The sequence below is a fragment of the Chiloscyllium punctatum genome, chromosome 14, assembly GCF_047496795.1.
Source record: "Chiloscyllium punctatum isolate Juve2018m chromosome 14, sChiPun1.3, whole genome shotgun sequence".
Lineage (NCBI taxonomy): Eukaryota > Metazoa > Chordata > Chondrichthyes > Orectolobiformes > Hemiscylliidae > Chiloscyllium > Chiloscyllium punctatum.
In genome coordinates, this window is record NC_092752.1 from 44,636,796 (window position 1) to 44,664,793 (window position 27,998).

Consider the following 27,998-nt stretch of genomic DNA (forward strand, 5'->3'; position numbering starts at 1 on the left):
TTTGTCAGTGCCTCAAAGATCCCCTGTGGATTTCATTGATCATCACTTTCCAATAATTCCTGGACAAATCTTCTATCACAAAAATGTTCTATCACTTGCATTGAGGCCACAAGATGCCATATTCAGCTTTTGTGCTCAATCCAATCTTCAATCACCAGATCATTGGGTATTTCTGGTCTTCCCCCAAATCAATCCAGCTTCCTATTCTTACAAGCAAAATAATCAATCAGGAATACAGTTTCCTTTCTCTGCAGATGGAAGGGAATGCAGATTGGGAGTATTTCCCTGGTTTCAGTTTGAAGGTGCAGTTTCTTTCATTGACACCTAATCATCCAATGATACTGGACCATTTCAACCTTCCCTCAAGAACATCACCATTTTAGCAACTCCACTATCTGTTCCACCTCAGCCAGGCCCGTTCAACCTCATCAGCCATGATTTGATATCTGTGCTGTGGAATCCTACTGACTGATAGAAATGTAACATGAGATTTGAACACTGACAGCCCATAGATTATGAAGCAAGATTTTTATTTCCAAATGACACCAGCTCATTATAGTCAGAAAAGAAAATTATAATTAAACATGAATGACAAAGTACTTACAAAGAATCAAGGCTGTAATTTATATTTGGTTGAGGAAATCCTTTGTTGGCTTGTTCCTTTTCCCAATCTTCCAAAAGTTGCTCTTTTCTCCATGGAAGGTCCATTCAACTCCTCCAGCTGCACAGCTCAGTACCCTCACTCATCATCACCAGCTATTGCAGGAGATCCTGGCACAACAGCTCTAGCTGCCTTGCTCAGTGCCATTGCTCACATGAGCCAAGATTGCTGACTACATTTAATAATCACTTGAACGGCATTACCTCAACCGTTTGCTAGTTGTGATCTCCTCGGAACCAGAAATACTCCAAAGACAATGCTTAAAACCCTGGAAAAGAAACAGGCAATTGTCTGCCATATGTTTGACATCCTAGTGTCCAATGAAATGAAAACGGAACATGACCAGCGGGGTCAGGAACACATTAAAGTTATGACAGAATGCAAGTGTTATATCATCAGTCCATAAGATGCAGGGTCCGAAAAGGACACTTGTTTTGTCATGTCTCTTCCACCATTCAATGAGACCATAGCTGCTCTGATAGTTCTCAGCTCCATTTTTTTTTTGCTTTTCCTCATAACCCTTGATTCCTGTACTAATTAAAAATCTGTTTACCTCTGCTTTATCAGCCAGCCATGTCAGACTTTTGTGATAAAGAATTCTACAGATTCACTCCCTCTCCCACAAGAAAAAACAAACATTTCAAGCCCCTAAGAATCTTTTATGCTTCTATACATATATGCTTCTATACATTTGCCTGTCATTCTTCTGAGTATAGTCCCAACCTATTCAATCTCTCTTCAAAAGAAAAACACTTTATACACAGGTTCACCCTAGTGAAACTTTCGCACCCAAAGCTTCCCTGGTTGTTTTTCTCCAGTGACAGTTATTGTATTCATTTCCTCCCTCAGTTTTGCTCCTTGATTACCTAATATTTTGAAATGCTCTTCGTGTCTACTATACTTGGGCCTACAGCATCTGATAAGGTGGCACTGGAGTAGGTCTTTTGAGCCTGGGACTCATCCGCTTTTCTTTTCATTTATTTTCTTGTTTTTTCTTCTCACTTTTCTCATTTTTTTTCTCTCTTCTTTTATTTTGCTTACTTCTTGGTGAAGAGCTCGATCAATGTGATGGCATCGGTGACAATGAGTAGGCCCAGCAGCACGGACATGTGGTAGTGGCTTCAGAGGTGAGTTTGTGGTCCTGGCGACTTCTGCATTGTTGAGGCTCGTGGCTACTGTGGTAGAGGTGCATTTGGGCCTACTATGAGACCAGGCAGTTGCATTGATGAAGTAGGCTGAAAGTAGATTCATGGCAACGGCAGAGTTGGGTCTGGGTCAGTGCGGTACCTTGCAGCATCAGTGGTGTCTGCTTTTGTGAGGCCCATTGAGGATTCAGTGGTGATGACCTTGGTGGAGGCAAGACAGTGCCGAAGAGTACATGATTTTCATTGCAGCAGCAGTGCCATAGCGAAGGAGACTCATGTCTGGCTACCAGGCCCGAGGCCCATGATGGAGCACTAACCAAGAAGAATTGTGAAATTGGGCACTTTTTCTTTCTTTCTATGATCTTATATCCTATGTTTTGGTTTTTTTTAATTTTTGTATATTTATTTATTAGTGTTTTAAGATGGTGACAAACTTTTCACTGTATTTTGTACAAGATACCATGACAATAAATAAATCAAATCAACTGATGCAATTTTTTCCCAATTCAGGCAAGCCAACTCTGACCTCATTCCTTTGTAATTACTCTCATTGAACTTTAGCATGGATATTTTTCACTCTCTTTCTTGTACCAATTTCAACCATGTTATGGCCACTTTTTTCTAAAGGATCTTTTAGATTAGATTGGATTCCCTACAGTGTGGACACAGGCCCTTTGGCCCAAAAAGTCCACACCGATCTCTGAAGAGAAACCCACCCAGACCCATTCCCCCCTGACTAATGCACCTAACACTACAGGCAATTTAGCATGGCCAATTCACCTAACCTGTACATCTTTGGACTGTGGGAGGAAACCGGAGCACCCGGAGGAAACCCACGCAGACATGGGGAGAATGTGCAAACTCCATACAGACAGTTGCCTGAGGTGGGAATTGAACCCAGGTCCCTGGCACTGTGAGGCAGCATTGCTAACCACTGAGACACCATCCTGTTACTTTGAGATCACTTATTAAACCTGCCTCATTGCATATCACCAGATCCAAAACAACCTGATTCACAATACACTGTTTCAGGATAGTGCTCAGAAATGCCAACTCTCTGGAATAATATTCCATGGTCACATTATCTAAAATACTCATGAATTTCCAGCATAAGAAAAGGATAGTGCCTCTTAGACAAATAAGAATAGCACTTCACCTTCTTAGGCAGGTGAAACAAACAGGATCGAAAAGTGTGGTGCTGGGAAACCACAGTGTGTCAGGCAGCATTTGAGGAGCAGGAGAGTCGATGTTTCAGGCAGAAGCCTTTTATCAGGTGAAACAAGCAGAAAGGTTTATCCCCATTTAAGCCAAATTTACACAACTCCCAAGGCACCTTTTAGAAAAAAGGCCAATAATCGTGTTACAGAATCTAAAACAGACTGCAGCTTTTGACAGGATTAAAGAAAAGCTGATTTCTACTGATGTTTCAGCACATTACAATCAAGCTTATTCATTACAGGTAACTATAGATGCATTCTCCCTATCACTGGGAGCAGTCTGGATTCAACTGTAAACTGACAACTGACATGGAAAAGCTAGTTAATGTTATGTTGACAACTTTGACAGTGACGGAATTGAAATATGCAAGCTTGGAGAAAGAAGTGTTAACAGTTACATGGGAATGTGGAAGTCTCACAGACTGAAATTTGAGGTCAAGACTGACCACAAGCCTTTGGTAACATTATTCAGATCAAAATAAATCTCCAAATGGCTCCAGGAATACAAAACTTCAAAGTTAGGCTGATCAGATAGGTTACTTCATGTTCCAGGCAAAACACAAGTAATGGCAAATAACTTTTCTCAAAGGCAACAGTGATGCAAGAAAAAAACAAAGGATCACATTTTTGTCAAAGTAGTGACTTACTGACTGACAATGGAGGTCTGACGTAAATTAATGACACTGCTGAAACAAACCTCAACACCTAAAATACAAAAGCTCATAACTTGAATAGCTACTCTACCATTTTTACCTGCTAAACTATTTGACTAAGCATGGACCTTAGTAATTTTGTGAAGCATTGGTTAATCAACTACAGTTTTCAGTATTAGTTGAAATATTTCTTACTCTGAGATGTATAATTCATGGAATCAAAGTTTACCCAATTTTAGGGTTCATTTTGACTGTGGGTGGCAGTATTAAAAAGTAAACAACATTGCTGCCTATTACAAAGCTGTCCCAATTTCAATACCAGTAACCACACTGGAAATGAAAATCAGAAATGTATGTTTAAGTTCATATTGCACTGATTCCCATCTTCATTGTGGTTTAAGAACACCTGCAGTAATTAAGTCTTCACACTTCTAGAAAGCGTCAGTTAAATGTAAAAGTATTTTGCGCATGTAAATTCTGTTGTGTAACATGAAGAAATCACCAAACTGGAGCTGCTTTTGTGTTGTGTCCCCAGTAGGGATGGCACTAAAATTCATTGATTCACTCTATTTTTCAGTAGAAGACCATATAAACTGACACTTCTGGTTCACACTGCTATCTAGCTTTTAGCTTTAAGGCATTTGTCAGAATTATTTTTATATAGAACTTCCATAATATTGGTATAATAGGTCAGAAACTATTCTTTAACCAAATATAAGTCTTGAAACATTTTAATGTAAAAATCAGATTGCATTAATTTGGTAAATCACACATTTATCTACCTGCATCTTCCAGTGATGTATGATGGACTGAACTCTCAAACTCCACTTGGTTTTTCTGGAGCCATTTCTTCACTTTCATAATTAAAACAAAATACTGCAGGTGCTGTATCTGAAATAAAGCAGAAAGTGGTAGGAGAAACTCAGCAGGTCTGGCAACATTGATGGAGAGAAAAACAAAGCAAACATTTCAAAGTTATTATGGTTCTTCTTCAGTTCTGAAAAGACATATCAGATTTGAAACATTTTTCTCTTCACTTTCACTCTTTCCTTCTGACCTCATTTCACTTTATATATTAGACATTATCTTTTAACATGGAAGATCGTCATGGAGCAATATTATTAAAGAAGAGAGGCACAGATGATCTTCATGAGCTTGGTACTTACATCCCAAACCTTGCAGACAGTATTGATTATTCAACTGCAGCACACATGTCACCTCACTCTCACTCACACATCGGTCTCTTTTGCAGAACAATGTAGTTTATAACTGGGAGCATCAACAGCTACCTAGCACGAGACAAGTATAGTTGCATATCCTGAGCTCTAGTAGAAGAGATGATATTTGCAATCAATGCCAAAATGTTCCTATTTGATCCAGCTCCCCACATTGTGCTCCCTACTCGTCTCATGAGCTCTTGTACAAGTACAAACAATTGTTTTCTGTTTCTCCTCCAATCATCCCCTCACTCTTTCAGATCCTCAAAAATTATTGCCTGACCAAGGCAAAAAATGGAATGATGAAGGCTTTGAGGAACAAAAAGAAACTGATAAAAAAAAGCATTTTTGATTGGCACTGTGAGATCTGCATGTGGTGAGCCACTGAGCACCAGTGGCCTGCAGCACTGAATGGCAGTACTTACAAATCCACTTATAAGAAGCCAATGGGGAAGCCCATTATTTTTGGCATGCCTTGTACATGCTTTGTTATTGCTTTCTGATCTTGGTGAACGTGATGATTTCACCTTCTCCTAACTTAAAGTGTTTGAGAAGATTTGTAGCTCAGGTTGAGGTTCTGGATGTAGGTTTGCTCGCTGAGCTGGAAGGTTCATTTCCAGACGTTTCATCACCATACTCGGTAACATCTTCAGTGGGCCTCAGAGCGAAGCACTGCTGCTGATTCCTGATTTCTATTTATATGTTTGGGTTCCCTTGGCTTGGTAATGTCATTTCCTGTGGTGAAGTCGTTTCCTGTTCTTTTTCTCAGGGAGTGGTAGATGCGGTCTAACTCGATGTGTTTTTGATAGAGTTCTGGTGGAATGCCATGCTTCTCGGAATTCTCGTGTGTGTCTCTGTTTGGCTTGTCCTGGGATGGATATGTTGTCCCTTCCTTATCTGTATGTAAGGATACTAGTGAGAGAGGGTCATGTTGTTTTGTGGCTAGTTGATGTTCATGTATCCTGTTGACTACTTTTCTGCTTGTTTGTTAAAGTTCTTGCATGGTATTTTGTAAATGCCATTAGTTTTGCTTGCAACAAAGCATCAGTGATTTGCCCGGAGGCCCACTGAAGATGTTACCTAGTAGGGTGATGAAATGTCTGGAAATGAATCTTCCAGCTCAGCGAGCAAACCTACATCCAGAACTTAAAGAGTCTTTGCCATTTCTCTTGATACCAGCAGTGAGAAGTATGAGATTTTAGATATGTCACTGTTCTAAGTTTGTGGACTCTGATGCATCAAGATTCAAGGCACAAAGCACAGACTTTTACAGTCTGTGACTATACCAATCTTGCCATGTCTTGAGGTGATTCCAGAAAGTGATGAATGCTTCTGAGTGCTTCCTTCATGAATCACAGAGGACAAGCATATTGCTACTTCCTTAAACATCAGCATTAGCTCAGTTGGTAGCAGTCTCATTTTCAGACACAATGATTCACATCATTCTCCAGATATGAAACACAAAAATTAAGGTTGAGACACCTGGATAATAATACTACAGTACAATACTGCTGCACTGTCAGAGGTGTCAGCTTTTGGATGAGACATTAAACCAAGGTCCCACTGCTCCTCATGTGGATGTAAAATATCCTTGAATGTGATAGTGAAAAGCAGTAGTAGAGTTACCCTCAGCAACCTAGCTAGTAATTACTCCTCAATCAGCATCTTAAAATCAAATTATCCTGTCATTACTGAATTGCTGTTTTGGCACTGTGCTGTGTGCAGATTAGTTCTCTTGATAAACTTCAAGAGCACTTTGTTAACCAATATAGCCCTTTGAGATTTTTGGTCATCCTGAACCGTGCAATGCAATTGCAATTCTTCATTCTTCCATTGTTGTTAAAGTGGAGATAAGAGATAGGATAGCCTTCAATTAGAAGTGCTTGCATAACCTCCGAGTCAAACCCCACCAACTCGGAATTCTCAGACATATAGCCAGACCCTGATATAAGAGGGAAGTGTCCCCCACATGATGGCCAGGATTCTAGTGGGTGAAAAAGGGTCATAAACCAAGTGCTTATAATGTCAGGCAGACAAACGTCCAGAGTTAGTACAGGATCGGGGACTCACAGAAAGAAAATCTAGCATTAGCTAGTGCAAGAAACAGAGGAAAGAAAGCTAAGTGTGGTGATGAGAAGCTGATATTGTGGTTGGGCCCCATGAGGCTACACAAACCTAGAGTAGGGGTGGGGTCCATGTGGTAAGAAACAGTGAAAAGGGTCAGCAAACCAGAGTTGCAGAGAGGCGAAAAGCAGCTAATACAGGGACAGGATCTTATGAGCAAGAGCTTGCAGTAACTTAAAAGGAAACAATAAAGGAAATGGTATATTGCCAGAGTGGGTGGATTTATTAAGAAAGTAAGAGTTCAGAAATGGCATGTTCCTACAAAAATGGAGATAAAGTATGGCAAGTTGCATGAACTTTTGATGACCAGGGATGTTATGACCTTGCTCAAAAAGAAAAAGGAAGCAGATGTAAGGTTCAGGAGGATGAAGACTTTAAAGTGTGTAAGGAAAGTCGGGAAGAACGTAAACAAGGAATTAGAAGGGTTAAAGGAGTCATGAAAAGTCATTAGCAAATAATATTAAGGAGAATCCCAAGGCTTTTTGTACATATATAAAATGCAAGACGGTAGTTAGGGAAAGGGTAGGCCCAATCAGGGACAAAGGGAAGAATCTATGTGTGGAGCCAGAGAGTCAGGCAAGGTCCTAAACAAATACTTTGTGTCAGTATTCACCAACGCTTGGGAATTGGTGGAGGATAATCTCAGGGAAGGGAGAGTTGAATCTCAAAGCCAAGATGCCATTAAAAAGGAAAAGGTGCTGTGCGTTTTAAAATGTATTAGAGTAAATAAGTTGCAGGGTCCTGATGGGATCTATCTCAGAATATTGAGGGGGGGCGGGTGTGCAAGAGAACAAATTGCTGGAGCATTGACAGAAATCTTTGTATCCTCTTTGGCCACAGGTGAGGTCCCAGAGGACTGGACAATTGCCAGTGTTGTCCCGTTGATTAAGAAGGGTAACAGGGATAATCCTGGAAATTGCCAGCCTGTGAGTCTCACGTTGGTGGTAGGGAAATTATTGGAAAAGATTTCAGGGACAAGATCTATACACATTTAAAAGCAAATAGACTGATTCGCGATAGACAGCATGGTTTGTGTGGGGGAGGTTATGCATCACTAACTTGTTCAAGTTTTTTAAGGAGGTGATGAAGCTGATTTATGAGGGAAAAGTAGTTGATGTTGTCTACATGGACTTCAGTAAAGCCTTTGACAAGGTATCTCATGGCAGACTGGTACAAAGGTGAAGTCACATGATATCAGGGTGAGCTGGGAAGTTGGGTATAGAATTAGCTTAACAATAAGATACACAGGGTGGCAATGAAAGGATGCTTTTCAGATTGGAGGGTTGTGTTGTTTCACAAGGGTCAGTGTTGAGACCTTTGCTGTTAATGGTCTACATAAACGATTTGGAGGAAAATGTGGCTGATTTAATTTGTCAGTTTGCAGACAATACAAAGATTGGTGGAGTTACTGGATCGTGAGGAGGATTGTCAATGGATACAGTAGGATACAGATCAGTTCGAGGCAGGACAGAAAAATGACAGATGGAGTTCAATCTAGATAAATGTGAGGTAATGCATTTTGGAAGGCCAAGTACAAGTGGAAATTATACAGTGAATGGGAGAACCCTTAGGAGTATTGAGTTGCAGAGGGATCTGGTGTGCAGGTTCCCAGATCACTGAAGGTGACCGCTCAGGTAGGTAAGGTAGTAAAAATGGTCTATGACATGCTTGCCTTCATTGGAAGAGACATTGAGTACATGGATAGGCAGGTTATCCCACAGCTTTATAGAACTTTAATTCAGCCACACTTGGAATATTGTGTGCAGTTCTGGTCACCACACTACAGAAAGATGTGAATGCTTTGAGAGGGCAGAGAAAGGTTTAGAACATAGAACATAGAAGAATACAGCGCAGTACAGGCCCTTTGGGCCTCAATGTTGTGCCGATCCAAGCCCACCTAACCTACACTAGTCCACTATCCTCCACATGCCTATCCAATGCCTGTTTAAATGACCATAAAGAGGGAGAGTCCACCACTGCTACTGGCAGGGCATTCCACGAACTCACGACTCGCTGAGTAAAGAATCTACCCCTAACATCTGTCCTATACCTACCACCCCTCAATTTAAAGCTATGCCCCCTCGTAATAGCTGACTCCATACGTGGAAAAAGGTTCTCACGGTCAACCCTCTCTAAACCCCTAATCATCTTATACACCTCTATCAAATCTCCCCTAAACCTTCTTTTCTCCAATGAAAACATCCCCAAGTGCCTCAGCCTTTCCTCATACGATCTTCCTACCATACCAGGCAACATCCTGGTAAACTTCCTCTGCACCCGTTCCAGTGCCTCCACATCCTTCCTACAGTATGGTGACCAAAACTGCACACAATACTCCAGATGCGGCCACACCAGAGTCTTATACAACTGTAACATGACCTCAGGACTCCGGAACTCAATTCCTTTACCAATAAGAGCCAGTACACCATATGTCTTCTTCACCACACTATTTACCTGGGTGGCAACTTTCAGAGATCTGTGTACATGGACACCAAGATCCCTCTGCTCAATAACACTACCAAGTACCCGACCATTAGCCCAGTACCCCATCTTTTTATTACTCTTACCAAAGTGAATCACCTCACACTTAGCTACATTGAACTCCATTTGCCACCTTTCTGCCCAGCTCTGCAGCTTATCTATATCCCACTGTAACCTGACACATCCTTCCTCACTATCAACAACTCCTCCGACTTTCGTATCATCCGCAAACTTGCTCACCCAACATTCTAGCCCCTCCTCCAGGTCATTTATAAAAATGACAAACAGCAATGGTCCCAAAACAAATGGGCGGCATGGTGGCACAGTGGTTAGCACTGTTGCCTCACAGCGCCAGAGACCTGGGTTCAATTCCCGCCTCAGGCGACTGACTGTGTGGAGTTTGCACGTCCTCCCCGTGTCTGCGTGGGTTTCCTCCGGGTGCTCCGGTTTCCTCCCACAGTCCAAAGATGTGCAGATCAGGTGAATTGGCCATGCTAAAATTGCCCGTAGTGTTAGGTAAGGGGTATATGTAGGGGTATGGGTGGGTTGCGCTTCTGCGGGGCGGTGTGGACTTGTTGGGCCGAAGGGCCTGTTTCCACACTGTAAGTAATCTAATCTAATCTAATCTAAAATCCTTGCGGAACACCGCTAGTAACTGCACTCCAAGATGAACCTTTACCATCAACTACTACCCTCTGTCTTCTTCCAGCCAGCCAATTCCTAATCCAAACCTCCAACTCACCCTCAATGCCATACCTCCATATTTTTTGAAGTAGCCTACCACGAGGAACCTTATCAAACGCCTTACTAAAATCCATATACACCACGTCTACCGCTTTACCCTTGTCCACCTCCTTAGTCACCTTCTCAAAGAATTCAATAAGGTTTGTGAGGCACGACCTGCCCTTCACAAAACCATGCTGACTATCCTTGATCACATTATTCCTATCCAGATATTCATAAATCCTATTCTTTACAATTCTCTCTAAGACTTTGCCCACAACAGAAGTGAGGCTCACCGGCCTATAGTTACGAGGGTTATCCCTACTTGAACAAATGTGGTTCCCTTCTTGAACAAGGGAACCACATTTGCTATCCTCCAGTCTTCTGGCACTACTCCTGTAGACAACGAGGACATAAAAATCAAGGCCAATGGCTCTGCAATCTCCTCCCTTGCTTCCCAGAGGATAAATGCCATCAGGCCCAGGGGACTTATCTATTTTCACTCTTTCCAGAATTTCCAACACCTCTTCCCTACATTCGTCTATTCTAAAGCCGTCTATTCTAATTAATTGTGACTCAGTATTCACATCGGCAACAATGTCCTGTTCCTGAGTGAATACTGACGAAAAGTATTCATTCAGTGTCTCCCCAATCTCTTCAGCCTCCACACGCAACTTCCCACTACTATCCTTGACTGGACCTATTCCTACACTAGTCATTCTTTTATTCCTGACATACCTATAGAAAGCCTTTGGGTTTTCCCTAATCCCACCAACTAAGGACTTTTCATGTCCCCTTCTTGCTGCTCTTAGCTCTCTCTTCAGATCCTTCCTGGCTACCTTATAACTCTCAATCGCCCCAATTGAACCTTCATGCCTCATCTTTACATAGGCCGCCCTCTTCCCTTTTACAAGGGATTCCAATTCCTTATTAAACCACGGCTCCCTCACACGACACTTTCCTCCCTGCCTGACAGGTATATACTTAGCAAGGACACTCAATAGTTGCTTGTTGAACAAGCTCCACATATCAATTGCGCCCTTGCCTTGAAGCCTACTTTTCCAAGCCACGCATCCTAAGTCATGCCTCACTGCATCATAATTTCCCTGCCCCCAGCTAAAACTCTTGACCTGCAGTGCACACTTATCCCTCTCCATCACTAGAGTAAAAATCACTGAATTGTGGTCACTGTCCCCAAAGTGCTCACCTACCTCCAATTTTCACACCTGGCCTGGTTCGTTACCCAGAACCAAATCCAGTATGGCCTCACCTCTTGTTGGCCTGTCTACATATTGTGTCAGGAAACCCTCCTGCACACATTGGACAAACACCGACCCATCTAACCAACTTGAGCTATAGCTTTCCCAGTCAATATCAGGAAAGTTAAAGACCCCATAACAACCACCCTATTACTTTCACTCTTCTCCTGAATCATCCTAGCAATCCTTTCTTCTACGTCTCTCGGACTATTAGGAGGCCTGTAGAAAACTCCTAACAGGGTGACCTCACCTTTCCTATTCCTAACCTCAGCCCAAACTACCTCAGATGGCGAGTCTTCATCCATCGTCCTTTCCACCGCTGTAATACTATCTTTGACAAGCAATGCCACACCTCCCCCTCTTTTACCCCCCACCTCTGACCCTACTAAAACATTTAAACCCTGGAACCTGCAACAGCCAATCCTGTCCCTGTTCTACCCATGTCTCCGTAATAGCCACAACATCGAAATCCCAGGTACCAACCCACGCTGCAAGTTCACCTACCTTATTTCGTATACTTCTTGCATTGAAGTATACACATTTCAAGCCACTTTCCTGTTTACAGGCACCCTCCTTTGAGATTGATGCCATGTTCCTAACCTCCCTACACTCCAGGTCCTGCACCCTAAAGCAACAGTCTAGGTTCCCATGCCCCTGCAGAATTAGTTTAAACCCCCCCACCAAGAGCACTATCAAACCTCCCCGCAAGGATACTGGTGCCCCTCAGGTTCAGGTGTAGACCATTCTGTTTATAGAGGTCCCACCTTCCCCAGAAAGAACCCCAGTTATCCATATAGCGGAATTCCTCCCTCCTGCACCATCCCTGTAGCCACGCATTTAACTGTTCTCTCTCCCTATTCCTCGACTCTCTATCACGTTTACCAGGATGTTGCCTGGTCTGGGGCATTTTAGCTATGAAGAAAGGTTGGATAAACTAGATTTGCTTTCACTGGAATGCAAGAGGTTGAGGGTGATCTAATGGGAGTTTATAAGATTGTGAATGGCTTGGTTGGAGTGGAAAGTATCATGCTTTTTCCCAGAGTGAAGGGGTCAGTTACGAGGGGCAGACGTTCAAGGTGTGGAGGGAAGAGGGTGGAGTTTAAAAGTGATGTGCAAGGCAGGTTTTTCACATACAGGTGGTGAATGCCTGGAACACATTGTGAGAGGAGGTGGTGGAAACAGACACAATAGCACCATTCAAGAAGCACCTGGACAAATATATGAACAGGAAGGGAATAGAAACATAGAAAATGGATGCATTCAGCCCTTCGAACCTACATGAACTGAAAGGGAATATAGGGATACGGATGTTGTAAGTGAAGACAGTTTTAGTATGGAAGAGCAAAATGTGGCAGCGCAGGCTTGGAGGACAGAAGGGTCTGTTCCTCTACTGTATTTGTCCTTGTTCTTTGCTTTTTATTCTAAAGAGCCTAAATAAGAAGTGGCCTGGCTGAGTCAAGCATTGCAGTGAGCAAATATTGGGTCCCGGGATCAACAAGACAGAAATGGTCACAGGCAATAAGGATTTCTGTTTTGCAGCAGCAGCAGCAACTCGAAGGGTGGAAGCTTGCACCAGGGGCCTGCCGGGAGCGGTGAGTCACTGATTTGTGCTTTAATATTTGAAATCAGACAGCAGAGTTTCAGACAGCAGGGCAAGGAGGGACTTCCTTTTATTTCTGTCCAGCTATATAAATCAATGTTTTCTAAACCCGAGACCCAACTTTATAGGGCCTCTCACCCAAGCAGTTCCTCTAACTTTAAACACCAGGGACACATCGGGTAAGCGTCTCTTCTTTTTTTTACTTTGTGAAAAAGGGACTAACAGGGACGGCAGTGCAGGGAGAGCAATGTTCCTCCTGGATGATGTTTGAGGTGAGGGACACCATTGGTGTCCGATCCAAGTACATCTGCAGGAAGTGCACCCAACTCTCGCTCCTCCAAGACCGTGTTAGGGAACTGGACCGGGAGCTGGATGAACTTCGGATCATTCGGGAGGCAGGGGCAGTGATAGATAGGAGTTACCGAGAAGTAGTTACACCTAGGCATGAAGAAAGCTGGGTAACTGTTGGAAGGGGGAGAAAACAGTCAGTGGAGGGATCCCGTGTGCTCGTTCCCTTGAAAAGCATGTATACCGTTTTGGATACTGTTGAGGGGGACAACTTACCAGGGGTATGCTGTGGGGCCCAGGTCTCTGGCACAGAGCCTGTCCCTGTTGCACAGAAGAGAAGGAGGGAAAGGAGGAGAGTGTTAGTCATTGGGGACTCAATAATTAGAGGGTTAGATAGGTTTGTTGGGAATGAACAAGACTCATGGTTGGTGTGTTCCCTTCCAGGTGCCAGGGTCCGTGATGTCTCAGATCGTATCTTTGGGGTCCTGAAGGGAGAGGATGACCAGCCTCAAGTCATGGTCCAAGTAGGTACCAACGACATAGGTAGAAAGAGGGATAGGGAGGTAAGGCAGGATTTCAGGGAGCTAGGGTGGAAGCTGAGAGCTAGAACAAACAGAGTTGTTATCTCTGGCTTATTACCCATGCCACGTGATAGTGAGGCAAGGAATAGGGAGAGATATCAGCTAAACATGTGGCTGCAAGGATGATACAGGAGGGAGGGTTTCACGTACTTGGATAATTGGGGCTCATTCTGGGGAAGGTGGGACCTGTACAAATAGGACGGTCTTCACTTGAACCATCCTGGGTGGGGAATTTGCTGGTGCTATTTGGGTGAGTTTAAACTAGCTCAGGGTTGGGAACCAGAGGTGTAGCTGCATTGCACAGGAGGATGAAAGCAGGGAGGACAGGGACAGGATTTCAGCGTGACAGGAATATGCTGGCAGACAGCAAGCTGGTTTGAAGTGTGTCTACTTCAACACCAGAAATATCCAAAATAAGGTAGGTGAGCTTGCAGCATGGATAGGTACCTGGGACTTCGATATTGTGCCCTCTTTGGAGACATGGATAGAGCAGGGTGAGGAATGGATGTTGCAGGTTCCAGGGTTTAGATCTTTCATTAAGAACAGGCAAGGCGGTAAAAGAGGGGGAGGCGTGGCCTTGTTAGTCAAGGATAGTATAACGGTGGCTGACAGAACTTTTGATGAGGATTTGTCTACTGAGGTAGTGTGGTCTGAGGTTAGAAACAGGAGAGGAGAGATCACACTGCTTGGAGTTTTTTATAGGCCTCCGCAGAGTTCCAGGGAGGCGGAAGAGAGGATCGGCAAAATTATTCTGGGTAGGAGTGAAAGGAACAGGGTGGTCATTATGGGGGACTTTAACTTGCCCAATATTGACTGGAAATGTTATAAATCGAGTACGTTTTTGTCCAATGTGTACAGGAGGGTTCCTGACACAGAATGTCAAAGGGCCGACAAGAGGGGAGGCCACGTTGGATCTGGTGCTTGGTAATGAACCAGGCCAGGTGTTTGATTAGTTTTAGGTGAGTACTTTGAAGAGAGTGACCATAATTCAGTTACGTTTAGTTTAGCGATGGAAAGGGATAGGTACATGCCACAGGTCAAGAGTTACCGATGGGGCAAGGGCAATTATAATGTGATTTGGCAAGAATTAGGATGCATAGAATGGGATAGCAAAATGGAGGGGATGCAGACAATGGAAACGTGGAGCTGGTTTAAGGAACAGGTATTGCGTGTCCTTGATAGGTATGTCCCTGTCAGGCAGGGAGGAAGTGATAAGGTAAGGGAACCGTGGTTTACTCCAGAAATTGTATCTCTTTTTAAGCAGAAGAAGGAGGCGTATGTATTGACGTGGCAAGATGGTTCAGATGAGGCGATGGAGAGTTACAGATTAGCTAGGAAGGATTTAAAGAGAGAGTTAAGAAGAGCAAAGAAAGGACACAAGTAGTCTTTAGCAAATAGAATAAAGGAGAACCCGAAAGCTTTCTATAGTTATGTGAGAAATAAAAGGATGACTAGGGTAGGAATAGGGCCAGTCAAAGACAGAAGTGGGAAGTTGAAGGTGGACCCTGTGGAGATCAGAGAGGTGTTAAACGAACATTTCTCATCAGTTTTCACTCAGGAAAAGAAGAGTATTGTAGAGGAGAAGAATGAGGTACGAGATATTAGACTAGAAAGGATTGAGGTTAGTTATGAACAGGTGTTATCAATTCTAGAAGGAGTGAAAGTAGACAAGTCCCCTGGGCCAGAGTTGATCTATCCAAGGGAGGAGATAGCAGAGCCTTTGGCTTTGATATTTGAGTCGTCATTGTCTACAGGTTTAGTACCAAAGGACTGGAGGATTGCAAATGTTGTGCCCTTATTCAAGAAGGGCAGTAGAGAAGACCCAGGGAATTATAGACCAGTGAGCCTTACTTCTGTTGTAGGAAAGGTTTTGGAAAGGATTCTAAGAGATGAGATTTATAATCATCTAGCAAGCAACAATTTGATTTCAGATAGTCAACATGGTTTTGTCAAGGGCAGGTTGTGTCTCACAAACCTCATTGAGTTTTTTGAGAAGGTGACCAAGCATGTAGATGAGGGTAGGGCAGTTGACGTGGTATACATGGACTTCAGTAAAGCCTTTTATAAGGTTCCACATGGTAGGCTGTTGGAGAAAATGCAGAGGCATGGGTTTGAGAGTGATTTAGCAGTTTGGATTAGAAACTGTCTTTCTGAAAGAAAGCAGCGAGTGGTGATTGATGGAAAATATTCAGCCTGGAGTCCGATTAGTAGTGGTGTGACACAAGGATCTGTTTTGGAACCACTACTGTTTGTTATTTTTATAAATGACTTAGAGGCAGGCATAGGTGGATGGATTAGTAAATTTGCAGACGACACTAAAGTCGGTGGAGTAGTGGACAGTTTGGAAGAATATTATGATTGCAGGGGGACTTGGATAAACTGCAGAATTGGGCTGAGAGGTGGCAAATGGAATTCAAAGCAGCTAAATGTGAGATAATGCACTTTGGGAAGAATAACAGGAAGGCAGAGTACTGAGTCAATGGAACGGTTCATGGCCATGTGGATGTGCAGAGGGATCTTGGAGTCCATTCACATAGATCCCTGAAAGTTGCCACCCAGGTTGATAGTGCTGTTAAGAAGGCATACGGTGTGTTAGGTTTCATTTGTGGAGAGATTGAGTTCCGGAGCCATAATATTATGCTGCAACCATACAAAACTCTTGGAATACTGTGTACAGTTCTGGTTGCCATATTTCAGGAAGGATGTGGAAACATTGGAAAAGGTGCAGAAGAGATTTACCAGGATGTTGCTTGGTCTGGAGGGAAGGTCTTATGAGGAAAGGCAAAGAGACTTGGGTCTGTTCTCATTGGAAAGAAGAAGGCTAAGGGGGGTTTTGCTAGAGACATACAAGATGAACAGAGGATTAGATAGGGTAGACAGTGAAAGTCTTTTTCCTCGGATGAGGGGACATAACTACAAATTGAGGAGTGATAGATTTAAGATCGATGTCAGAGGCAGGTTCTTTATTCAGAGAGTGGTAACTGCGTGGAATGCCCTACCTGTCAATGTAGTTAACTCAGTCACATTAGGGAGATTTAAACAATCCTTGGATGAGCACATGGATAATGATGGGATAGTGTAGGGGGACGAGCTGAGAATAGTTCATGGGTTGGCGTAACATCAAGGACCGAAGGGCCTGTTCTGCACTGTATTGCTCTATGTGGAAACACACTTTTAAAGTCAGCAAGGCTGTAGCAATATCATGGAGCAGCTGAGAGGTAGAGAATGAGTGTAAGTGAAGTTAAGTAAGAAGCTGCAGGAACTATGGAAAGTAAGAATCAAATCAGCAGAGCAGGAGCAGAGGAACCAGGTAAACTTGGCACACTTGGGACAGTTTCAGGCCCAGTGCAAAAGAATGTAAGGGAGGTACTGTGTCGGGCCAGTAGGCAACTCAAAAAGTTATGGATGAGCTGACTGAGAAATGAGACCCCATCAGACAGGTAAAGAAAAGATCCTGCACTATGGACCATTCAAACAACTGCATGAGTTTGAATAATTAAAATCCCAACTTTCCCTGCAAAAAGAAATAATATGTACATTTGGGACAATAGAATCAGATGGGGACAGCAATTATGGGATAGATGGGGAAGAAATGGAAGAACAAATATGTAGGTACACTGAGTGCCGAAGATTGTGGACCTCCCTTTCCACTCCCCAAAAGTACCATTTATCCCCAAACAAAATATAGAAAGAGCCAAGTGAACTTGAAGACCAGGAGAGAGGATTCTGCCCCTCCCTGAAGAATATTCATGATGCATGAATCCTCTACAGTGGAGGATGGACACTGAAACACAGAAAATGGTATATATATGGAGAACAACAGAGGCAAATCCCTAATATAGTTAGTACTAAAGCTCAACAAAAAAATAAGCTCTCAAACGGCTGAGTTAGCAGCTGTAGCCGACATGGTCAGCCACCCTGAAAAATTTCCCCCGCCACCTGACACACACTCAAATAGCATGTATGGTTGCGATAGTTTAACTGACTTCTTGCTATTGTGTGAAGCTAGAAGAGTTGTCTCAGTAGAAGGGAAACCAATACACTCTGCACACCTGTTTGAATTTATTCTAAACTGCTCAAGGTCATATGTTTAAGTTTAGAACCCAACATGGAACCTCCCCAACTGGGAACATAAGGACAGACAAATTAACTAAGTAGGATGCTCATGGCGTGAATGCAAGGAGTGTAATAGGCAAGACTGATGAGTTAAAGGCATAGATTGACACATGGAGGTCTGATATTGTTGCTCTTGTAGCAACATGGTTGAGGGAAGGGCAGGACTGGCAACTCAACATTCTTGAGTATAGGATCTTTAGATTCATAGAATCATGAATTCCTGACGGTGTGGAACCAGACCATTTGGTCTACTCCAAAGACCATTCCATCTAGATCCCACCATACCCCCACCACCCTGCATTTCCCATAGCTAGTCTACCTAGCCTGCACATCCCTGAACACAATGAGTACTCTGTAACAGTATTCGCCCAGGAAAAGGATATGGAGGATAGTGAGATTTGTGTGGAGCATGCTCATATGCTCTGGTATTTTCATATCAAGAAAGTGGTGTTGGCTCTCTTAAGGTGGATAAGACCCCAGGGCCTGAAGGTATCTACCCCAGATTATTGAGAGAGGCAATAGAGGGGACTGCTGGGGCCTTGACCAAGATCGTTGTATCCTCATGAGCCATTGGAGTCGTCCCAGAGAATTACAGATTAGTTAATATTGTTCCTCCCTTCAAGAAGGGACATAAGGAAAATCCAGTAAACTATAAACTGGTGAGTCTTACATCTGTTTTTTGGGAAGCAATTGAAGAGAATTCTTAAGGATAGAATTTACATGCATTTGGAAAAGCATGGCCTAATGAGAGACAAGTAGCACGGCTTTGGAGCATGTGTGGGACAGATTATGTTTTACTAACTTGACTGAACTTTTTGTGGAGGTGACAAAAGTGATCAATGAGGCTAGACCAATGGATGTTGTCTAGAGGGATAGAACAAAGAACAATGCAGCACAGAAACAGGCCCTTTGGCCCTTCAAGCCTGCGCCAACACATTTTGCCCTTCCATTCTAAAACTGTCTTCACCTACAGGATCTGTATCTCTCCATTCCCTTTCTATTCACGTGTTTGTCCAGGTGTGTCTGGAATGCTGCTATTGTGTCTACTTCCATCACTTCCAATGGCAGTATTTTCCAAGCACTCGCCACCCTTTGTGCCTTGCACATCGCTTTTAAACTTCCTCTCTCCCTTGCAACTTGAATCTGTGTCCCCTAGTAATTCCACCCTGGGAAAATGCCTCATATGTTCCACTCTATCCAATTCTATTCACAATTTTATAGACTTTTATCAAGTGACCCCCATCCCCACCTCCCCCCCCCCAACCACCTGAGTTCCAGTGAAAACAAACCCAGTCTCTCTAACCTTTCTTCATCACTAAAATCCCCCATACCAGGCCACATCCTGATAAACCTTTTCTGTACCATCTCCAAAACATTCACATCCTTCAGGTAGTGTGGTGACCAGAAACTGTACTCAATATTCCAAGTGTGGCCTAACTAAAATTCTATAAAGCTGCAGCATAACCTATCCTTATTTTCAACACCGCTTCTAATGAAGGCAAACACATCATAGGCTTTTTTTACTAAATTATCTAACTGCACTGCCATCTGTGGCCCTGCACACCCAGATCCCTCTGCACATCAATACTCCTAAGGCTTCTGCCATTCACTGTATTATTTTCACATGTACTTGATGATCCAAAATGCATCACCTCACATTTTTCTGTATTAAATTCTATCTGCCATTTTTCTGCCCAAGCCTCCAACTGATCTGTATCCTCTGACAACCTTCTTTACTATCCACAACTCCAGTAATCTTTGTATCATACACAATCTTACAAATTAGGTCAGCCACATTTCCCTCCAAATCATTGACGTTGACCACAAACAGCAGAGGTCCCAGCACTGACCCATGTCAGTACCCTTCATTCCGAAAATTACCCTTCCACAGCTACCCTCTGTCTTCTAAGATGAAGCCAGTTGTGCATTCATCTTGCTATCTCACCCATTTTAGTAAGGCTTTTGACAAGGCTTTCCGGATGGTAGGCTCATCCAGATGATTAAGCTCCCTAGGATCCATGGTGTCTTGGACGTGTGGATTCAGAATTGGCTTGCTCTAGTTACCTTTTCCCAAGCTGGACTATTGACATCCCACTCTAAACAATCCTCCTGGATGCTCCATCTAGATCTCTAACACTAAGTGAATCTCAATGTGGGAAAATTAAAATCTCCCATCACTATCACCCTGTTGCTCCCATATCTTTCCATAATCCGTTTACATATTTGGACCTCTGTCTCACGCTTGTTGATGGGAGGCCTGTAGTACAGTCCCAACATTGTTACCACACCCTTCCTATTTCTGAGCTCTGCCTATATTGCTCACTGCTGAAGTCCTACAAAGTGCCCTCCTTCAGCACAGCTGTGATATCCTCTCTGGCCAGAAATGCAACTCTTCCACCCCTTTTACATCCCTCTCTGTCTAGCCTGTAGCATTTATATCCTGGGATATTTAGTTGTCAATCTTGCCCTTCCCTCAACCAAGTCTCAGTAATAGCAATAGCATCATACTCCCAGGTAATAATCCAAGCCCTAATTCATCTGCCTTACCTACTACATTTCTCACATTAAAACAAATGTACCTCAGACTCCCTGTCCCTTTGTGTTCATCATCTGCTCCCTGCTTACTCTTCCCCTTCGTCACACTGACTCCATTATCTAGTTCCTTACAGGCTTTAGTTGCTACCTCCTTCCTGTCCACAAACCTCCTCATGTTGTTTCCCATCCCTCTGCCACATTAGTTTAAACCCTCCCCAACAGCGTTAGCAAAAGCACCAGTTGGTTCCATTGGTTCCAGACATTGGTCCCAGTCTGGGCCAGGTGTAGACCATTCAATTTGTAATAGTCCCATCTCCCCAGAACTGGTCCCAATATCCCAAAAATCTGAACCCCTCCCTCCTGCACTATCTCGCAAGCCACGCATCCATCCTGCCTCTTTTTTCATTTCTACTCTGACTAGCGCGTGGTACTGGTAGCAATCCTGAGGTTACTATCTCTGAAGCCCTACTTTTTAATTTGGCTTCTAACTCCCTAAATTCTGCTTGTAGCACCTCACCCCATTTTTTAACCTATATCATTGGTATCTATATGCACCATGACAATTGGCTGTTCACCTACTCCTTCAGAATATTCTACAGCCAATCTGAGACATCATTGACTGCGCACCTGGGAGGCAACATACCATTTTCAACTACAGAACCGTCTATCTACTCCTCTTACAATTGAATCCCCTATGACTAAAGCCCTTCCACTCTTTTTCCCACCCTTCTGTGCAGCAGAGCCAGCCACTGTGCCATGAACCTGGCTACTGCTGCCTTCCCCTGACGAGCCATCTCCCCCAACAGTATCCAAAATGGTATATCTGTTTTGGGGGGAGATGACCACAGGGGACACATGCACTGCCTTCCTCCTCTTTCTCTGACCAATTCACTAAACGTGCTTTCCATGACTTCCTCAGCATCGCGGATGCTCCAAAGTGAATCCAGACCTGTCATGAGGCCTAACAAGAGCTGCAGCTAGACACAGTTCTTGCATGTGAAAGAGTCAGGGACATCAGCCAAATCCCTGAGTCCCACATCAGCAAATTAGCTCAGTGGTCAGCACTGTTGCCTCACAGCGCCAGGCACGAATCCAGCCATGGGCGATAGTGCAAACTTCACACAGACATTCTCCCCGTGTCTGCGGGGGTTTCATTCAATCTAACTCATCCAAACCGTCCAGATATCCTAACCTAACCTAGTCCCATTTGCCAACACCTGGCTCATATCCCCCTAAACTATTCCTATTCATATACCAATTTATATTCTTGTGAGGCAACTAGGAGTTATGTGGCTGATTGCAGATTTTTTGTTGGGAGGTGGAATATATGTTCCTCCCCTTTGTAAAATTCACCCTCTGAACCATAAACTTCTACATGAGTCAGGATCTTGAGGGAAAGTACTAAACTGGGCAAGAGTAAATTACACAGTATTAGGCTGGAGCTAGGGTATGTTAATTGGAAGGAGCTTTTATCAGGCAAATCCACATTTGACATGTGGGAATTATTTAAAGACCAGCTGATCAGAGTTCAGGACTGGCATTTCCCACTAAGGAGGAATGACAAGAATGGCAAGGTAAGGGACCTTTGTTTAATGAGGATGTTGTGAATTTATTCAAAAGGAAAAAGAAGTATATGTAAGCTTGAGCAAGCTAAAATCAGACAGGGCCCATGAGGAATACAAAGAAAGCAGGATAGAACTCGAGCAGGGTATTAGGAGAGCAAGAAGGCACCATAAAAGTACCTGGTCATTTAGGGTTAAAGAGAAGCCTGAGGCTTTCTATACACACAATAAAGACAAGAGGATCACAGGGAAAAGGGTAGGTTCACACAAGGATAAAAGAGGGAACTTAAAGGCAGAGTCATAGTTATTGAGTCACAGAGATGTACAGCATGGAAACAGACCCTTCGGTCCAACTCTTCCATGCCAACCAGATATCTCAACCCATATCCGTCCAATCCCTTCCTATTCATATACCCATCCAGATGCCTTTTAAATGTTGCAATTGTACCAGCCTCCACCACATCCTCTGGCAGTCCATTCCATATACATACCACTCTCTACATGAAAAAGTTGCCCCTTAGGTTTCTTTTATATCTTTCCCCTCTCACCCTAAACCTATGCCCTCTAGTTCTGGACTCCCCCACCTTGGGGAAAAGACCTTGCCTATTTACTCTATCCATGCCCCTCATGATTTTATAAACCTCTATAAGGTCACCCCTCAGCCTCCGACGCTCCAGGGAAAACAGCCTTTGCCTATTCAGCCTCTCCCTGTAGCTCAAACACTCCAATCCTAGCAACATCTCTGTAAATCTTTTCTGAACCCTTTCGAGTTTCACAACATCCTTCCAATAGGAAGACCAGAATTGCACACAATATTCCAAAAGTTGTTTAACCAAAGTGGGTGAAATCCTAAATGAGTACTGTGTGTCAGTATTCACCCAGGACAAGGATACGGAGGATCATAAAATTTGTGTGGAGCATATTAATATTCTAGGGCATTTTGAGATCAAGAAATAAATGGTGTTGGGTCTCTTGAAGAGCATTAAAGTGGTTAACTCCCCAGAGCCTGAAAGTATCTACCCAAGGTTACTGAGAGAGGAAAAAGAGGAGCTTACTGAGGCCTTGACCAAGATCTTTGTATCATCATTAGCCATTGGAGAGGTCCCAGAGGATTGGCAAGTAGCTACATTTGTATCTCTGTTCAAGAAGGGTGACTAGTGAGTCTTGCATCGGTGGTTGGGGAGCTATTGGATAGAATTCATAGGGCTAAGATTTACACGCATTTGGAAAAGTATGGCCTAATTAGGGACAGGCAGCATGGCTTTGTGAAGGGCAGGTCATGATTTATTAACTTGATTAAATTTTTCAAGATGATGATGAAGGAGATTGATGAGGATAGAGCAGTGGATGGTGTTTACCTGGATTTTCAAAATGGTATATCTGGTATATCACTCATTGTCAGCTCAGAAGAATAAGATGCATGGGTGACTTGCCCATAGAAGACAGAGGGTGGTGGTGGAAGATTGTTTTTCAGGCTGGAGGTGTGTGACTAGTGCTGTTCCACAGAAAATGGTACTGGGACATATTTGTGACATATATACTAATGACTTGGATGAAAATGTCAATGGGTGGGTTAGTAAATTTGCAGACAATACAAGGATCTGTGGAATTGTAGAAAGTACCAAAGGTTGGCAAAGGATATAGAAAGATACAGATCAGTTGCTGATATGGGTCAAGAAATTGCAGATAAAGTTTAATCTGGCTAATTGTGAGGAGCTGCACTTTGGAAGATCAAATGTTAAGGAAACGTATACAGTTAATGTTAGGACTCTGAACAGCATTGACGTGCAGAAGGATGTTGGGATTTTAAGTCCATTGCTCCCTGAAAGTGGCCACGCAAAGAGATTAAGTGGTAAAGCAGGCATATGGCATACCTGCCTTTATTGGTTGGGGAACTGACTACAAGAGTCAGCATATCATTTTGCAGCTTTGGTTAGGCCACAGAGTATTGCGTTCAGTTCTGGTCGCCACATTACAGGAAGGATATGGAGGTTTTGGGGAGGGTGCAGAAGACGTTTACCAGGATACTGCTTTGGATTAGAGGGTATGAGCTATGAGGAGAGACTAGTCACAGAGTCATAGAGACGTACAGCATGGAAACAGACCCTTCAGTCCAACCTGTCCATGCCAACCAGATATCCCAACCCAATCTAGTCCCACCTGCCAGCACCTGGCCCATATCCCTCCAAACCCTTCCTGTTCATATACCCATCCAGATGCCTCTTAAATGTTGCAATTGTTCCAGCCTCCACCACTTCCCCTGGCAGCTCATTCCATACATGTACCATCCTCTGCGTGAAAAAGTTGCCCCTTAGGTCTCTTTTATATCTTTCCCCTCTCATCCTAAACCTATGCCCCCTAGTTCTGGACTCCCTGACCCCAGGGAAAAGACTTTGCCTATTTACCCTATCCATGCCCCTCGTAATTGTGTAAACCTCTATAAGGTCACCCCTCAGCCTCCGACGCTCCAAGGAAAACAGCCCCAGCCTGTTCAGCCTCTCCCTGTAGCTTAGATCCTCCAACCCTGGCAACATCCTTGTAAATCTTTTCTGAACCCTTTCAAGTTTCACAACATCTTTCCGATAGGAAGGAGACCAGAACTGCACACAATATTCCAACATTGACCTAACCAATGTCCTGTACAGCCGCAACATGACCTCCCAACTCCTGTACTCAATACGCTGACCAATAAAGGAAACCATACCAAACGCCTTCTTCACTATCCTATCTAACTGAGATGCCACTTTCAAGGAGCTATGAACCTGCACTCCAAGGTCTCTTTGTTCAGCAACACTCCCTAGGACCTTACCAATAAGTGTATAAGGCCTGCTAAGATTTGCTTTCACAAAATGCAGAACCTTGCATTTATCTGAACTAAATTCCATCTGCCACTTCTCAGCCCATTGGCCCATCTGGTCCAGATCCTGTTGTAATCTGAGGTAACCCTCTTTGCTGTCCACTACACCTCAAATTTTGGTGTCATCTGCAAACTTACTAACTGTACCTCTTATGCTCACATCCAAATCATTTATGTATGTGACAAAAAACAGTGGATCCAGCACCAATCCTTGTGGCACTCCACTGGTCACAGGCCTCCAGTCTGAAAAACAACCCTCCACCACCACCCTCTGTCTTCTACCTTTGAGCCAGTTCTGTATCCAAATGGCTAGTTCTCCCTTTATTCCATGAAATCTAACCTTGCTAATCAGCCTCCCATGGGGAACCTTGTCGAATGCTTTACTGAAGTCTATATAGATCACATCTACTGTTCTGCCCTCATTAATCCTCTTTGTTACTTCTTCAAAAAACTCAATCAAGTTTGTGAGACATGATTTCCCAACAACAAAGCCATGTTGACTATCCCTAATCAGTCCTTGCCTTTCCAAATACATGTACATCTTGTCCCTTAGCATTCCCTCCAACAACTTGCCCACCACTGAGGTCAGGCTCACCGGTCTATAGTTCCCTGGCTTGTCTTTACCGCCCTTCTTAAACAGTGGCACCACGTTTCCCAACCTCCAGTCTTCTGGCACCTCACCTTAAACTTGGTTGTTTTCTCTGGAGCGGTGGACCCTGAGGGGAGACTTGATAGAAGTCTATAAAAAATATGAGATGCGCAGATACGGTTGAGAGAATCGTTTTAACAAAATTGAAATGTCTGTGAGAAACAAAGCTCACACACTTCAATAATTTCAGTCCGAGACAAGATCTGAATCAATAGTGTCATTTATTTTACACTTGCAAGTGGGTGTGATGTCCCGTGTCTAAGAGGCAAAAGACATACACACACTAGGTTCAATTCATACATAATATTTATATGATTTAATGTCCATTGTTTTACATTGCTCCCTCCCCTACTTACATCATCCACTTCCCTAAGACCGGCCTCCACTACCCCTGTTTGCCTCTTGCCTTATCCGGCCTTGTCTGTGATAAAATGCTTATTTCTGGTCTCACAAGGCTGTTTGACCTTACCCTGTTATAGGTCATTGTTAGGCATATCCCTTCTTCATCATTATCTACCCCCTTCATCTGTGCCTTTCCCGAGGCCGTTCTGATCCCTATGACCCTTTTAATTGGGGTTTGTTCCTGTGTTTTCATAAAAGTGGGAAGCAGATGTTTATACCTACTGTTTGTACAGGCGTATCTAGCTTAACTTCATCCTCTCACAACATCTTATCTATTTGCCCACCGTACCTACTATTGTTCATTGGCACATTTCATTCTGACATACAATTTTAGCTAATACAAAAACAATTCTACATTTCCTCTACATCGTTTCCATTCTTGTTGACTCAGCTCTTGACTAAAACAATTACCCACTGGTGTGAGTTCACCTCCTTTGTAAAATGGAATTGCAGAAGTAACACTAATCCTACTGATATCCCACATGTCTAAAACTGGGAGAATGCGTTTCAGGCGAGAAGGAGGAAGTCACAGGACGCATGAGGGATAAGTTTTTTTTACAGAGTGGTAGGACTCTGGAACAGGCTGTCAGAGTGGTGGTGCAGGCAGATATGAAAAGGGTCATTTAAGGCACTTTTAAATAAGCACATAAATGGAGGATGGAGGGATATGGACCAAAGGCAAGAAGTAGGGATTAGTTTAATTTGATGTCATGTTTGGCACAACAACATGGTCAGAATGGCCCGTTCCTATGCTGTACAGTTCTCCATTCGATATCACGGTGTGGACTCACCATAACTCTGCCAAATGTTCTTCTTTAGTTCTGTTCTCACATCTAAGTAGTGTATGGGGCATACAAAGCACCTGCAAAGCAGATCCATTCCCTTGCTGCACTTCTTATGACAAATACCAACATGTTACCACTGCCATATCTCACACCACCCTTATTTAATTTATTTTATTCGAGTTTTTATTCAATGATTATTTGTAGTTCTATGAAATAGTTTAGCTTTAAACTCAAAGACTACAGCCTAGTCCAATTTAAATTGCTACCATACTTTAGGGGAAAACCAATCTTAAAACGTCAGAGCTTGACTAATGTCAAGCTTTCAGCTCTCCATTCCCTCTCTGGTACAACTCTTGTTCTGTAAAAGAGCAGAAGTACGCCAAATTCCCTAAAGACTTTATGCCACCTACACCCTTATTTAAAACGGTCAGTTAATTAACCCCACCTTCCAGCTACTTCCCCACACATTGCAAATAAATATTATCTATGGAATCTGTTATTATCGCCATTTCAGCCAACTTATGATTTGCATTGAACAAACGTTGGGTGATTTGCTATTTCAATTCAAGATACACTTTCAGTCATAAAAAAAACTACAGAGTCAAAGTGAAAGTGCAACCAACGGATGTTGTTGAAATCTGTTTGTGATCCGGAAGTCAGTCGGGGTGGAAAGACCAGACTCGAACTATTAGCTGTGCTTTTCTCTCTGCATATCCTACCAGACCCTGCTGAATGCCGAGAGCACGCACTTGGTGGTTTTGTTCATTTTAGCTCGCCAGCATCGGTAACAGTTTGTTTTGTTTTGGGCGGTGGCTGGTACTTGCCGACATTGGGCCACTTCAGGATTTTACTTTGTATCCCGCTCCCTGAACCCAAGACGATGCTCTGGTCTCTGCTGCTCTTGTGTCTTCCCAGCATCCGGTTTGCTTTGGCCGGACCTTACAGAGTGGGGCAACCGCTGGGTTTCCAGCTGCTGAGGAACATCAGCCGAGAGGCAGCTGCTGCTCATTCAGAGAAACTCTTTCAGCAGTTCGTTTGGAGGTTTAATCGCAGCTACGCGGCAGGAAGCCCCGAATTCGTTCAGAAATACAAAGTGTTCCAGGTAGAGTATTGGGTGGTGATCGGCTGTGTAATCTCCCTGGG

At 43.4% G+C, this 27,998-nt stretch overlaps 1 protein-coding gene and 1 long non-coding RNA gene across 4 annotated transcripts in view; one reads left to right on the forward strand and one right to left on the reverse strand.

Annotated features, from left to right (window-relative positions):
• Positions 1-622: 622 nt before the first annotated feature.
• Positions 623-27,638, reverse strand: LOC140485767 (uncharacterized). The gene is made up of 3 exons (XR_011962429.1): positions 27,479-27,638; positions 4,459-4,567; positions 623-929 (listed from the first exon to the last, which is right to left on the reverse strand). It is a non-coding gene; the product is annotated as an uncharacterized lncRNA (long non-coding RNA).
• The window catches only part of ctso (cathepsin O), a 71,685-nt gene continuing 71,219 nt past the window's right edge, over positions 27,533-27,998 (forward strand). The window contains exon 1 of one of the 3 annotated variants that reach the window (XM_072584278.1): positions 27,533-27,957. In XM_072584278.1, coding sequence (XP_072440379.1) covers positions 27,736-27,957 — 222 coding nt within the window. In that variant the 5' untranslated portion in view covers positions 27,533-27,735. The remainder of the gene's footprint in view (positions 27,958-27,998) is intronic. The other 2 variants (XM_072584276.1, XM_072584277.1) reach the window with 2 other exon arrangements.